The sequence below is a fragment of the Oncorhynchus nerka genome, linkage group LG11 (assembly GCF_034236695.1).
Source record: "Oncorhynchus nerka isolate Pitt River linkage group LG11, Oner_Uvic_2.0, whole genome shotgun sequence".
In the NCBI taxonomy this organism is placed as follows: Eukaryota; Metazoa; Chordata; class Actinopteri; order Salmoniformes; family Salmonidae; genus Oncorhynchus; species Oncorhynchus nerka.
The window spans coordinates 40,424,583-40,440,286 of NC_088406.1; the positions used below are offsets into that span (position 1 = coordinate 40,424,583).

The window sequence follows — 15,704 nt, forward strand, 5'->3', positions numbered from 1 at the left end:
ATCTGCTGGTAGAGCAAAGCTGTGACATTCCTCACACTCGCTGCTGAAGAACACTGGGAATACTCCAGTGTGTGGACAGTGTGCGTCTCAATAGAGTAAATGCACAAAGTATCTCATCAGGAGAGCATATCTCATGTGATGGGATCTGCTGCTTTGTTGTCTTGGTGAAGCATCGCCGCAAGGCCAACTCCCACGACATGGTAATTCTGCTCATTAGGGTAGGCTGTTATTAAGAGCCTTCTGCGACTGCTGTCCACATTTTCTTTTTCCTTTTTTACGTTTGAAAAACAAATTTATACATGAGAAACTAACAAAAACTTAGACACACACAAACAATGGCTACATCTCATCTGCCCCGACCCGCATGCTGCATTATGTTTTGCCACTTGGCCTTCAATTGTACCAATTTAGTTTTTCTCAGTTGCCCATGCTATTTCAATAATAAATCATGAGTTTTTTTTCCATTGTGTCAACGGTTTTTAGTGTACGTTTTCTAACTGACGCTGACGTTTATGTAGAATGTTAGGTACTAAATATTTTTAAGCATAATTGAGAATACATCAAGTCTGAAACCCAACTGCCAGTGGACGGTCTAGTAGAAGGATGTCGTTTGTGGCTATCGAACCCCCCCCAGTCAGCACACACACTAGTTCGCCACTGTGATGATTAAGGCAGCAGCAGAACTGTCGGCCGTGCACACGCAGCAGATAAGAGTTCTCAGAGCAGTGTTATTTCTCTCTCTCACACACTCTCTCCGTCATTCTTCTCTCCATACTTCTGTCATCCTTTTGTTCTCCTCTCCCCAGTCCTCCGTTCCTCTCCCCATCTCGACACAGCCCAGATAAGTCACACACACTTCTACCATCCCCTCTCTGTGTCTGTCTCTCACTCTCGGTGTATAAACCATGACTGCTGCCGTTTCGTCCTTTTTCTCAGGCCACTGATAATATCTGGGTAATAGGAGACATGTTGGTGTCCCGGTAGGTGTAAAGTAGTTGAGGAGGGTGGTGCTGATCACAGTTGATCAGTGTGAATGCAGTGGGACTAGGACGGGTCAGAGTAGAGCAGGGCTGAGCTCTTTACAGGTGTCCGATCATCCACCCTGTCACTTAACAGGATAACTAAGACTTGTTATCCTGTTTTCTTTGCTTATCCAGGCTTAATGACTCTGTGTTCACTCACATATAAAAACACACACATCTGCTCTTTGGATGTCTGAAAGGATAAATCGACTTTGTTAACTCAGACAGGCCTTGTACTTCACAATAACAGTGTACTAAAGAAGCTATTAATGTGGTCACTACTGTCCCATGTAGTTCCTCCAGACAAAAGACCTCTGACCTCCTTATGATCCCTGTGGTCACTATGGTAACCACAGGAGGGAAGGAATGTCTGAGATACCTCCCCACGCAAGCTCGGAGAGAGAGGCCAGAGAAAGAGGCCTAGACGGATATTCCACCCGTAGGCCTCGCTCCCAAAGCGAGCACAGAGGGGTTGTGGGAACCGCAGGCAGAGGGGAAGGGGTCGGATACAGAGAGCAAGGGACAGTCGCAGAGCGAGCGAGAGCCAGAGAAAGTCAGAAAGTGAAGCGAGTTGAAATGTTAGGCAGAAACCGTTTCTGAGTGATACGGCAGAAGATCATGCTCTGTCTGGGGCCCCTGACCTCGCATATAAGCGCCAAACCCCCTGTTAGTCAAAAACGTCTAATTATTTTACACCAATATCTTTCTCTTTTGGCTCAGCGTGGCTCGGCTTGAATCTCTGGCCATGATTCAGGGAAGGAGGAGAAAAACGAGCTGTTCTCTTTGTTGTGAAGCGTTGCATATCTGTCTGTCAAAGGGTGTGCCGTTATCGCATGGCTGAAATGAACAGCCGAGGATAGAGTTTCTCTTGCTCAGCTGTATTCCAAGGCACGGCGGGAGGGGAAGCGTGTTTAGCTAGTGGTGCAGTTTCTCTTGCTCAGCTGTATTCCACAGCACGGCGGGAGGGGAAGCGTGTTTAGCTAGTGGTGCAGTTTCTCTTGCTCAGCTGTATTCCACAGCACGGCGGGAGGGGAAGCGTGTTTAGCTAGTGGTGCAGTTTCTCTTGCTCAGCTGTATTCCACAGCACGGCGGGAGGGGAAGCGTGTTTAGCTAGTGGTGCAGTTTCTCTTGCTCAGCTGTATTCCACAGCACGGTGGGAGGGGAAGCGTGTTTAGCTAGTGGTGCAGTTTCTCTTGCTCAGCTGTATTCCACAGCATGGAGGGAGGGGAAGCGTGTTTAGCTAGTGGTGCAGTTTCTCTTGCTCAGCTGTATTCCACAGCACGGATGGAGGGGAAGCGTGTTTAGCTAGTGGTGCAGTTTCTCCCCCTCCTTACCTATGGCTATTTATCTCCTGCTTTATCTGGGTTTCAGCAAGGAACTGAGGACAGCCAGGTCACCGCTACTGTAGCCTGTCTTCTCCCCCGTGTGTGTGTGTGTGTGTGTGTGTGTGTGTGTGTGTGTGTGTGTGTGTGTGTGAGAGAGTGAGACTACAGTGCGGGCGCACCCACATGGTTTGATGCTGTGTGGCAGAGCTGTGAACATCACTTAGTTTACAATTTCTTACAGTTTACACCATGTATAACTCTTGACTTCAGTATAGCCAGCTCACTGTAGCTCTCTCTCCCTCCTCCTTCTTGTCCCAGGCGGCGGCTGACTTTGCCAAGGCCCATCTGTCGGAGGCGTTGCGTCAACAGCTCCTGAGCTACGACCGGGAGAAGGAGAAGGAGAAGAATGAGAGCAGCGGTGGTCTGTCCTATTCCTCCATTCTGGAGCAGCAGATCCTGGCTCTGGACAGGGACATGCTGGACAAGCTGTCAGCCGTCTACAACGAAGCAGGTCAGAGGGCAGGGCAGCCAGGGGTTAAAGGTCACAGCCACACCTCTGTGGGCAGACATGTTCCACTAATCTAACAACAGTTTATACCTTAATCCTGAATTTAACCATTAGAGGGAAAATATGTACCATTGCCTACAAAAAAAAATGAATAGGCTATAATGTGTAGTGCTGACTTCACTGTTAGTTGGATGCCCCAGGCTTGTGATCCGTGTTGTACCGTGACCACAATTCTTTGTTTTGGATTGATTGCACTAATTTCTGCATGCTCAAACACTGTTGTCTGAGAAATTCTCAAATGATGGCTATAGTTTGTTTGGGGACAGAGCGAAGAGTTTGTTGAAATAGCTGTGGTGTTTTTGATAGCGAGAGCTAGGGGAAATGAAGCTTGTAAAAATAGCTGTGGTTCGAGGGGGGTGTACGAGCTTGTTTTGTGTACATGAGTGGGGTTGGCTAGGGGCAGACATGCACTTCTCCTGGACTCTTATAAGGAAGGAGCCCATTACTATTGTGATGTTTGCTCACATTGGTTTGCTCATTCCTACACTTGTTTTTCTAGGAGCCCAAAATTGCTGCTTGCAAAGTATTTCTGACTTTGGGCTTAGGCTCCGGCCGTGCTGCTTATTCAGCTGTTGAAATATAGCTTTATCTTCATCAGACATAGGCACAGACGTAGCAGTAAGAAGGGAGAAAGAGGGAGAGAAAGTGCCAAAGCCCTCTCCTCAGCTGCCCCTCAGGGTAGCTTGACAGATGGCGCTTTCAGAAAGTGTTCATACCCCTTGACTTATTCCACATTGTGTTGTTACAGCCTGAATTCAAAATTGATTACATTGATTTTTTTCTCTCACCCATTTACACACAATACACCATAATGACAAAGTGAAAACATGTTTTTAGACATTTTTGCATATTTATTGGAAATGAAATGCAGAAATATGTCATTTACATAAGTATTCACAATCCTGATTCATTAATTTGTAGGAGCACATTGACAGCAATGTGTGTCTTTTTGGGTACATCTCAAAGTTTTCCACATCTGGATTGTGCAACAATTGCCCATTTATTGTTTTCAAAATTCTTCTACTCTGTCAAATTGGTGGTTGATTGTTGCTACACAAACATTTTCAGGTCTTGCCATACATTTTCAAGTTGATTTAAGTCAAAAGTATAACTCTGCCACTCAGCAACATTCACTGTCTTCTTGGTAAGTAACTCCAGTGTAGATTTGGACTTGTTTTAGGTTATTGTCCTGCTGAAAGGTGAATTCATCACCCAGTGTCTGATGGAAAGCAGACTGAGGCAGGTTTTCCTCTAGGATGTTGCCAGTGTTTAGCTCCATTCTTTCTGTTTTATCCTGAAAAACTCCCCAGTCCTTAATGATTGCAAATATACCCAAACTATTACGGACTACAAAGGGAAGCGCAGCTGCAAGCTGCCCAGTGACCCAAGCCTACCAGATGAGCTAAATGACTTCTATGCTCGCTTCGAGGCAAGCAACACTGAAGCATGCATGTGGGAACCCACAGTTCTGGTGAAATAACGCTCTCTGTAGCTGATATAAGAACTTTAAACAGGTCAACATTCACAAGGCCGCAGATGGATTACCAGGACATGTACTCTGAGCATGCGCTGACCAACTGGCAAGTGTCTTCACTGACATTTTCAACCTCTCCCTGACTGAATCGGTAATACCAACATGTTTCAAGCAGGCCACAATGGTCCCTGTGCCCAAGAACACCAAGGTAACCTGCCTAAATGACTACTGACCCGTAGCACTCACGTCTGTAGCCACGAAGTGCTTTGAAAGGCTGGTCATGGCTCACATCAACACCATTATCCCAGAAACCCTAAACCCACTCCAATTTGCATACCGCCTCAACAGGTCCACAGGTGATGCAATCTCTATTGCACTCCACACTGCCCTTTCACACCTGGACAAAAGGATCACCTATGTGAGAATACTATTCATTGACTAGAGCTCAGCGTTCAACACCATAGTGCCCTGAAAGCTCATCACTAAGCTAAGTACCCTGGGACTAAACACCTCCCTCTGCATCTGGATCCTGGACTTCCTGACGGGCCGACCCGTCAGGGAGTGGTAAGGGTAGGTAGCCACACATCCGCCACGCTGATCCTCAACACGGGGGCCCCTCGGGGGTGCGTGCTCAGTCCCCTCCTGTACTCATGACTGCATGGCCAAGCACGACTCCAACACCATCATTAACTTTGCCGATGACACAACAGTGGTAGGCCTAATCACTGACAACGATGAGACAGCCTATAGGGAGGAGGTCAGTGACCTGGCAGTGTGGTGCCAGGATAACAACCTGTCCCTCAATGTGATCAAGACGACAGGAGATGATCGTGGACTACAGGAAAAGGTGGGCCGAGCACGCCCCCATTCTCATTGACAGGGCTGTAGTGGAGCAGGTTGAGAGCTTCAAGTTCCTTGGTGTCAACATCACCAACGAACTATCATGGTCCAAACACACAGTCGTCCAAACAGACAGTCGGGCACGACAAAACTATTCCCCCTCAGGAGACTGAAAATATTTGGCATGGGTCCTCAGATCCTCAAAGTTATACAGCTGCACCATTGAGAGCATCCTGACTGGTTGCATCACTGCCTGGTATGGCAACAGCTCGGCCTACGACCGCAATGTACTACATAGGGTAGTGCGTACGGCCTGGTACATCACTGGAGCCAAGCTTCCTGCAATCCAGGACCTTTATACCAGGCAGTGTCAGAGGAAGGCCCTAAAAATTGTCAAAGGCTCCAGCCACCCTAGTCATAGACTGTTCTCTCTGCTACCACATGGCAAGCGGTACCGAAGCGCCAAGTCTAGGTCCAAAAGGCTTCTTCACAGCTTCTACCCCCAAGCCATAAGACTCCTGAACAGCTAATCAAATGGCTACCTGGGCTATTTGCATTTTACACTGCTGCTAGTCTCTGTTTTATTATCTATGCATAGCCACTTTACCTCTGTGCCCCCGCACATTGACTCTGTACCGGTACCCCTTGTATATAGCCTTGCTATTGTTTTTTTATTGTTAATCTTTAATTTTGTTATTTTTACAACAACAAAAAGGTTCTTATGTATTACTTTTTTACTTCAGTTTATTTTAGTAAATACTTTCTTAACACTTATTTTTCTTAACTGAATTGTTGGTTAAGGGCTTGTAAGTAAGCATTTCACTGAGTTCTACACCTGTGACATGCGCCGAATACAACAAGTAAAATGTGATTTGATAACATGATGCAGCCACCACTATACTTGAAAATATGGAGTGGTACTCAGTAATATGTTGTATTCAGGACAAAAAGTGAATTGCTTTGCCACATTTTTTTTGCAGTTTTACTTTAGTGTGTGTTTGCAAACAAGATGCATGTTTTAGAATATTATTCTGTACAGACTTCCTTCTTTTCACTCTGTCAATTAGCTTAGTATTGTGGAGTAACGACAATGTTGTTGATCCATCACAGCCATTTTAAATCTAACTGTATTAAAGTCACTGTTGGCCTCATGGTGAAATCCCCTGAGCGGTTTCCTTCCTCACAGGCGTCCTTCCTAACTCAGTTGCCGGAATCTTTGTAGTGACTGGGTGTATTGATGCACCATCCGAAGTGTAATTAATAACTTCACCATGCTTAAAGGGATACTCTGCTTTTTAAATATCTACCAATAGGTGCCCTTCTTTGCGAGGCATTGGAAAACCTCCCTCATCTTTGTTGAATCTGTTTGAAATTCACTGCTCAGCTGCGGGACCTTAAAATGATCTGTATGTGTGGGGTACAGAGATGAGGTATTCAATCAAAAATCATATTAAACACTATTGCTCACAGAGTGAGTCCATGCAACTTATTAAGCAAATTTATTCCTGGACTTATTTAGTCTTTTCATTTTAAAATCATTTGTAAAAATGTCTAAACACATATTTCCACTTTGATATTATGGGGTATTGTGTGTAGGCCAGTGACACACAATCTCAATTTCATCAATTTTAAATCCATGCTGTAACACAACAAAATGCGGAAAAAGTCTAGGTGTCAATCATTTCTGAAGGCGCTGTACAGACCATCCGGAAAGTATTCAGACCCCTCTACTTTTTCCATACTTTGTTACAGCCTTATTCTAAAGTGGATCAAATAATTTCCCCCGCCTCAATCTACACACAATATGCCATAATGACAAAGTTAAAACAGGTTTTTAGAAATGTTTGCACATTTATTACAACAACAAAAAAACATACCTTATTTACATAAGTAGAACCTTTGCTATGAGACTCAATTGAGCTCAGTTGCATCCTGTTTCCGTTGATCATTCTTGAGATGTTTCTACAACTTGATTGGAGTCCACCTATGGTAAATTAAACTGATTGGACATGATTTGGAAAGGCACACACCTGTCTATATATAAAGGTCCCACAGTTGACAGTACATGTCAGAGCAAAAACCAAGCCATGAGGTTCAAGGAATTGTCCATAGAGCTCAGAGACAGGATTGTGTCGAGGCACAGATCTGGGGAAGAGTACCAAACTTTTTTTGCAGGGACTGGGAGACTAGTCAGGATTGAGGGAAGGATGAACAGAGCAAAGTACAGAGATCCTTGATGAAACTTCCTCCAGAGTGCTCTGAACATCTTGGAGAGACCTGAAAATAGCTGTGCAGTGATGTTCCCCAACCACCCTGACAGAGCTTGACAGGATCTGCAGAGAAGAATGGGAGAAACTCTCCAAATACAGGTGTGCCAAGCTTGTATAGTCAATACCCAAGAAGACTCAGTGCTGTAATCGCTTTCAACAAAGTACTGAGTAAAGGTTCTGGTTACTTATGTAAATGTGATATTTCTGTCTTTTTAAAATTTTTAATAAATTAGCAAAAAACATCTTAACCTGTTTTTGCTTTGTCGTTATGGGGTATTTTGTGTAGATTGATGAGGGACAAACTATTTAATCCGTTTTAGAATAAAGCTCTAATGTAACAATGTGGAGGACGTGAAAAGGTCTGAATACTTTCTGAATGCCCTGTGTGTAGGGCGAGAGGGTATAGAGTTACATGATAAGGGGAATAGAAAGAACGGGGAAGGAGGACAAAAGAGAGAATAAAGGGTTGGACAGAGACAAAGGGCCAGTGTATGGAACAGAGGGAATGAGAGTAAGCCAAGGGACAAAAATAGGGATGGTGATATGATAAAGATGACAGAAGGTGATACTGAAAGGGGAAGAGTGTCGTCCTGAACTCATAGAGCGAGGGAGATGGAGCGCCATCCATCTTCACCGCCACCCATACTCGTTTAGCACCCACAGGACCAGAGGAGGAGGGGGGGGGGGGGTGGAGGAGCAAAGTTGTCACAACCGATCCAATGATGGTATATTCAGAATGTAGGGAAGAGAGAGCTAAAATATTCATGATGAGCTGGTGGTAAAGACTCGCTTCACACACTGCGATTTCAGGAGTGCAGCACACGCAATGTCTCTGCCTCTCTCCGGGTATTTGGGATCCTGACATAACTTAATGTTCTGAGTGGGAGGTGGAGAAAGAGGGAGAGCGTCCGAGAGGAAGAGAACGAACTAGTGAGAATTGGAGAGAGGGTGTTCTACGGAATATAATTCTTTGCATGTAACTTATTATTCTGAGTGGGAGTTGGGGGGGAGAGAGAGTGATTGAGTGTATTATCCTATAGAGCAGTGGTCACCAAACTACGGCCCGCGGGCCGGATACGGCCCGTCAGCACATTTGGCCCGGCCCTCTGAACAATACCAGAGACGCTATCGAATTTTTTTCCTATTTGGCCTCCAGAAAAAAAATCCTAGGCCCGGCCCTGTCAAAGAGAGAACGGAATAATGGCGAAAAGGTTAGGTAAGAGAAAAATTGATTCAGAATGCAGGGTATTTAACCTGCGAGCAGACAAACTCTCAAAGCTAAAAAGTGGACTACTATCTCAGCAGAATACATTTGTACGCCAAGCTCAGCTGAACCAGGCATCCGTTCGGGCCAGCTTTCGGGTTGCTAAACTGATAGCAAGAAGCGGTAAGCCTTTCACTGACGGAGAGTTTGTTAAGAAATGTATGGATGCTGTCGCGGAGGAGGTGTGTCCCGAGAAGAAAGATGCATTTAATGCCGTAAGTCTGTCGGCGAGTACAATCACCAGACGCGTTGAAGAAATCGGGAGTAATGTATATGCCCAGCTGCAGCAGAAGACGAAAGAATTTTACTTTTTTTCATTAGCACTGGATGAGAGCACGGACATGCAAGACACAGCGCAACTGCTCATTTTTATTCGTGGAGTTAGCGCAAACTTTGAGATATGCGAGGAGCTGGCAGCCCTCCAAAGTCTCAAAGGGACTACTACGGGAGAGGATATTTTTGACAAAGTGTGCCAAACCATGGAGAAGTTGGACCTGGACTGGTCAAAGCTAGCTAGCATCACGACTGACGGGGCTCCTAGCATGGTGGGCGAAACTCGCGGTCTAATAGGACGCATGAACCGGGAGTTGGAAAAAAGGGGTCTCACCGCCCCGCTACGAGTCCACTGCCTAATTCACCAGCAAGCACTGTGCTGCAAAGTGTTGAAGTGGGATTCTGTAATGAAGGTTGTGGTGTCGTGCATAAACTTCATCAGAGCAAAGGGACTTAAACACAGGCAGTTCCAAGAATTCCTGTCTGAACTGGAGTCTACGCACGGAGATGTGCTGTACTACACAGAGGTCCGATGGCTGAGCCGGGGCAGAGTTTTGAGGCGTTTTACAAGCTGCTACCCGAAATTAACACATTTCTTCATTTAAAAGACAAAACGGTCCCAGAGCTGATCGACCCAGAATGGAAATGGCACCTCGCATTTTTAACAGACGTGACAGAAATACTTAACAGCCTTAACTTGCAGCTACAAGGCGAGGGGAAACTCATTTGCGACATGTATTCACACATAAAAGCATTTGAGGTGAAATTAGCGCTGCTTTTGGAACAAGTGAAAAGCGCAACTTCGTCCATCTTCCTGCTACCCAAAACCTGTCGACAGAGAACCCAGCGGTCCCGTTCCCAGCTGAAAAGTGCGTGGAAGCACTGGAAATGCTGAAGGCGGAGTTCGTGTGCGATTCAGTGAACTACATGTTCATGCAAAAGAAATCCGTCTTTTTCAGAACCCCTTTGTTGCCGACATTGATGAAGCCCAGCCTTCATATCAGTTTGAGTTGGCTGAGTTACAGAACTGTGATGTTCTGAAAGACGCATTCAAGCCCAACAGTCTCATTGACTTCTATGCCGCCCTCCCAAACGACACATATCCAAACATCAAAAAACACGCAATGAAAATGTCCACAGTTTTTGGCAGCACGTATATCTGCGAGAAAACCTTTTCTCGCATGAAACTGCTGAAAACCCCGATGAGATCAAGATTGACAGATGAACATTTGCATCAGTGCTTGAGACTGGCTGTAACTAGAATGGAACCTGATATTCAACTTCTCACCAGCCAGATGCAGGCCCACAGTTCACACTGATGAACATACATAGGTAAGCTCACTTTTCTGACTTGAATGAGTCATTCTGAGCATAAACAAATATAATCATAATAAAAATCTACTGGGATAAAATCCATCTTTACAACCATACTGGTAGTGAAATGTATTGTGCTGTGTATGTGCTGTATCACTTAGTTCAGTTTCTCAACCTGCTTCTTTTGTGGTTTTCACAGGGAAGTTGATGAGAGAGAGCTGCAAACAGCGGTGTCTACAAGCCTACTGGAACCTACAAAAGGATTATAAGGAAGGAACACAAGAACTTTAAGAGACTGCTCATATGTGTCAGAGAGATTCTGCTCTGACAACTGAGCTGAACTTTTATCTGTTAAGATTGTGCATGGCACGACAGAAAGTTAATGTTCCATGGCTTTTTTTTCTATGAAGAACCCAGAGAGAGTTATTTAGTTATTATTTATTTCCTGTTTTTTCTGTGAAGAACTCAGAGAGGGTTATTTAGTTATTATTTATTTCATTAATAGTGTTATTATTTGTTTCCTGACTTTTTTTCTGTAAAGAACCTGGAAAGGGTTATTTGGTTATGTGTGGCTTTCTGGAAAACAATACATTTTTTAAGCTCCCCTACGATCGTCACACTTTTTCTGTTACAAACTGACACCGGCCCCCCATCAGAGAAGGGAAAAGTTATGTGGCCCTCACAGGAAAAAGTTTGGGGACCCCTGCTATAGAGTGTACAGTTCACTATAGTAGTTTATTCACAGCACAGAACCTCGTGACTCGGATGAGTGTGTAATTGAATGCGTGGCTGGTATGAAAAGGCCTTTCAAGCGGTCAGGCTGTGTCAGTCGCATTCTACTGGAGCTCATGTGACAACATGATTGTAAAAGTAGAACCAGTGTTGTACCCGAGACCATAACAAGCTAACTCCCTGGGTGCGACAGTTGACTTTTGGGTTTTTCCTCCTGCGACGTGCCCACTTACTGAAGGCACTACCTCTGTTTGTCATTTACATGTTAGTCATTTAGCAGACGCTCTTCTCCAGAGCCACTTATAGTAGTGACTACATACATTATCATATTGGTCCCCTGTGGGAATCAAACCCACAACCTTGGCATTGCAAGCGTCATGCTCTACCAACTGAGCCACACGGGACCACTCACCTCCCTTTTGACCTCCTTCTCTCTGCAGAAATCCCAGATGCTGATAGAAATCGATTGTGTGATCTGCGTCACTCAGTCTAGTGGAAAAGGCTAAACTAGCCTACCCACAAGTCCCATCTTCCTTCTGCTCTGCCATCTCTCCCACCGCTCCACCTCTTCCCCTCTCCCACCCCTTCCTCTCTCCCACCCCTCTTCCATCCATTCCTCCCTCTCTCCCATCCCTCCCACCCCTCCACCCCTTCCTCTCTCCCTCCCTCCCATCCCTCCTTTCCCTCCAAAGCAAGATGCCCTGTTGATTCCCAGACTGAGGTTTCAACCATCCCCCTCCTAGCCCCATTATGTTCATTATCCTCCTGTATTTCACTCATCCCTTCCTCCCTCTCTCCCACCCCTCCACCTCTCCCTCCCATCCCTCCTTTCCCTCCAAAGCAAGATGCCCTGTTGATTCCCAGACTGAGGTTTCAACCATCCCCCTCCTAGCCCCATTATGTTCATTATCCTCCTGTATTTCACTCATCCCTTTGTTTGGACAACAGTAAGAATGATTAAGTTTGAGCCCAAAGATAATCTTACCATAAAGCTACGGTAATAGTTTTTGATTGTTGTCCTTATATCTGATTGAGCGGGTAGCTCATTTAGGGACTGAAGCGTTGAGCTTTTGTTGTTATCAGGGCGAACAGAGTCCCCAGGACAACCTATCAGATGTATCCCTCGCTCCTTTCATCCAGCCATCCATTGTTTATCTGGGAACAATAGAAGGAAAAAGAGAAAAGTGAGTGAGAGGCCCCTGATGAAATGGCCAAGAGCTTAAGTCTATTCAAACCATCTTTTATTACAGTGAGTTATTTATTTAACACTTCTTTGGCCTGGTATGTCTAAGAGGACCACTACTCTCTTTATAGTCAGGACCTGGGGCTAATAGGGAAACGCTGATATCTAGACCAGCACAGGATGTATGGGGAAGCCATTTCTTTTGGACTGGGTAGTGATGTTCGTTCTATTTTTTATTTTTTAGAAAGTGGGTAGACAATGGCATGGACATAGTTATGTGCACACACTAAAGTAGGCTAATTGGAGAATTTGACGTGCCCAGGACATGCCTAATGCTCAGCAAAAAGAGAGCGGAACAGGGTAGAGCCTAGCTAATTGAAGAAGAGAGTTAGCCTAGGTACAGTATGTTACGTTAATTAAAAACGCGAACTAACGTAGATATGCTAGGCTAATTGTATAAGTCAATCTGTAGGTATCCTTGGCTAATTGAAGGAGTGAACTAGCTCAGGTATGCTAGGCTAATTTGGAGAAGTCAGTCTATGTAGGTATGCTAGGTTTAATTGGATTTGTGGATGTGCACGGGGCAAAGTTGAGCTAATCAGATAGTGGTATGTTTGTGCTAGGATGATGGTTTAATTGGAAAAGGAGAGGTATGTGTGTGTGCGGCTCTGTGAAACTAATTGGGGAAGGGTGCGCTTGCAGGGCAGTACAGCCCATTTTCTCCATCACAACGGGAGCTCGATTAAGAAATAATTAGCTTAACGGCATGGTACAGAGAGGTGCCAGTTGTCGACCGGAGCAGGAGAGGATTAGACACACACAGACAGATGAAAAGATAGAATGGCTAACTTTTGTGTTCACTCTCCTATCTCCCACCTTGTTTCCACTTTCTCTCTATCCCCACTTTCCTACTGTCTGCCCCATGCTCTCTTTCTCTCTACCCCCACTTTCCTGCTGTCTGCCCGCCCCATGCTCTCTTTCTCTCTACCCCCACTTTCCCGCTGTCTGCCCCATGCTCTCTTTCTCTACCCCCACTTTCCCGCTGTCTGCCCCATGCTCTCTTTCTCTCTACCCCCACTTTCCCGCTGTCTGCCCCATGCTCTCTTTCTCTCTACCCCCACTTTCCCGCTGTCTGCCTCATCCTCTCTTTCTCTACCCCCACTTTCCCGCTGTCTGCCTCATCCTCTCTTTCTCTACCCCCACTTTCCCGCTGTCTGCCTCATCCTCTCTTTCTCTCTACCCCCACTTTCCCGCTGTCTGCCTCATCCTCTCTTTCTCTACCCCCACTTTCCCGCTGTCTGCCTCATCCTCTCTTTCTCTCTACCCCCACTTTCCCGTTGTCTGCCCAATCCTCTCTTTCTCTACCCCCACTTTCCCGCTGTCTGCCTCATCCTCTCTTTCTTTCTCTACCCCCACTTTCCCGCTGTCTGCCTCATCCTCTCTTTCTCTCTACCCCCACTTTCCCTCTGTCTGCCTCATCCTCTCTTTCTCTCTACCCCCACTTTCCAGCTGTCTGCCTCATCCTCTCTTTCTCTCTACCCCCACTTTCCCGTTGTCTGCCCAATCCTCTTTCTCTACCCCCACTTTCCCGCTGTCTGCCCCATCCTCTCTTTCTCTACCCCCACTTTCCCGCTGTCTGCCCCATCCTCTCTTTCTCTACCCCCACTTTCCCGCTGTCTGCCCCATGCTCTCTTTCTCTACCCCCACTTTCCCGCTGTCTGCCCCATGCTCTCTTTCTCTCTACCCCCACTTTCCCGCTGTCTGCCCCATGCTCTCTTTCTCTCTAACCCCACTTTCCCGCTGTCTGCCCCATGCTCTCTTTCTCTCTAACCCCACTTTCCCGCTGTCTGCCCCATCCTCTCTTTCTCTCTACCCCCACTTTCCTGCTGTCTGCCCCATGCTCTCTTTCTCTCTACCCCCACTTTCCCGCTGTCTGCCTCATCCTCTTTCTCTACCCCCACTTTCCAGCTGTCTGCCCCATGCTCTCTTTCTCTCTACCCCCACTTACCTGTTGTCTGCCTCATCCTCTCTTTCTCTACCCCCACTTTCCCGCTGTCTGCCTCATCCTCTCTTTCTCTCTACCCCCACTTTCCCGCTGTCTGCCTCATCCTCTCTTTCTCTCTACCCCCACTTTCCCGCTGTCTGCCTCATCCTCTCTTTCTCTACCCCCACTTTCCCGCTGTCTGCCTCATCCTCTCTTTCTCTCTACCCCCACTTTCCAGCTGTCTGCCTCATCCTCTCTTTCTCTCTACCCCCACTTTCCCGTTGTCTGCCCAATCCTCTCTTTCTCTACCCCCACTTTCCCCCTGTCTGCCCCATCCTCTCTTTCTCTACCCCCACTTTCCCGCTGTCTGCCCCATCCTCTCTTTCTCTACCCCCACTTTCCCGCTGTCTGCCCCATGCTCTCTTTCTCTACCCCCACTTTCCCGCTGTCTGCCCCATGCTCTCTTTCTCTCTACCCCCACTTTCCCGCTGTCTGCCCCATGCTCTCTTTCTCTCTACCCCCACTTTCCCGCTGTCTGCCTCATCCTCTCTTTCTCTACCCCCACTTTCCCGCTGTCTGCCTCATCCTCTCTTTCTCTCTACCCCCACTTTCCAGCTGTCTGCCTCATCCTTTCTCTACTTTCCCGCTGTCTCTCTACCCCCCCACTTTCCCGTTGTCTGCCCAATCCTCTCTTTCTCTACCCCCACTTTCCCGCTGTCTGCCCCATGCTCTCTTTCTCTCTACCCCCACTTTCCCGCTGTCTGCCTCATCCTCTCTTTCTCTCTACCCCCACTTTCCCGCTGTCTGCCTCATCCTCTCTTTCTCTCTACCCCCACTTTCCCGCTGTCTGCCCATCCTCTCTTTCTCTCTACCCCCACTTTCCCGCTGTCTGCCCCATGCTCTCTTTCTCTCTACCCCCACTTTCCTGCTGTCTGCCCCATGCTCTCTTTCTCTCTACCCCCACTTTCCTGCTGTCTGCCCCATGCTCTCTTTCTCTATCCCCACTTTCCCGCTGTCTGCCCCATGCTCTCTTTCTCTCTACCCCCACTTTCCTGCTGTCTGCCCCATGCTCTCTTTCTCTCTACCCCCACTTTCCCGCTGTCTGCCCAATCCTCTTTCTCTACCCCCACTTTCCCGCTGTCTGCCTCATCCTCTTTCTCTACCCCCACTTTCCTGCTGTCTGCCCAATCCTCTCTTTCTCTACCCCCACTTTCCAGCTGTCTGCCCCATGCTCTCTTTCTCTCTACCCCCACTTACCTGTTGTCTGCCCCATCCTCACTTTCTCTACCCCCACTTACCTGTTGTCTGCCCCATCCTCTCTTTCTCTCTACCCCAACTTTCCCCGCTGTCTGCCTCATCCTCTCTTTCTCTACCCCCACTTTCCTGCTGTCTGCCTCATCCTCTCTTTCTCTCTACCCCCACTTTCCCGCTGTCTGCCTCATCCTCTCTTTCTCT

At 46.9% G+C, this 15,704-nt stretch overlaps 1 protein-coding gene across 1 annotated transcript in view; it reads left to right on the top strand.

Moving 5' to 3' along the window:
- Window positions 1-15,704, top strand: part of LOC115136858 (protein phosphatase 1L-like) — a 60,614-nt gene that overhangs the window by 29,064 nt on the left and 15,846 nt on the right. The window contains exon 2 of the mRNA XM_029672708.2: window positions 2,666-2,858. Within this exon, the coding sequence (XP_029528568.1) occupies window positions 2,666-2,858 (193 nt within the window). The remainder of the gene's footprint in view (window positions 1-2,665; window positions 2,859-15,704) is intronic.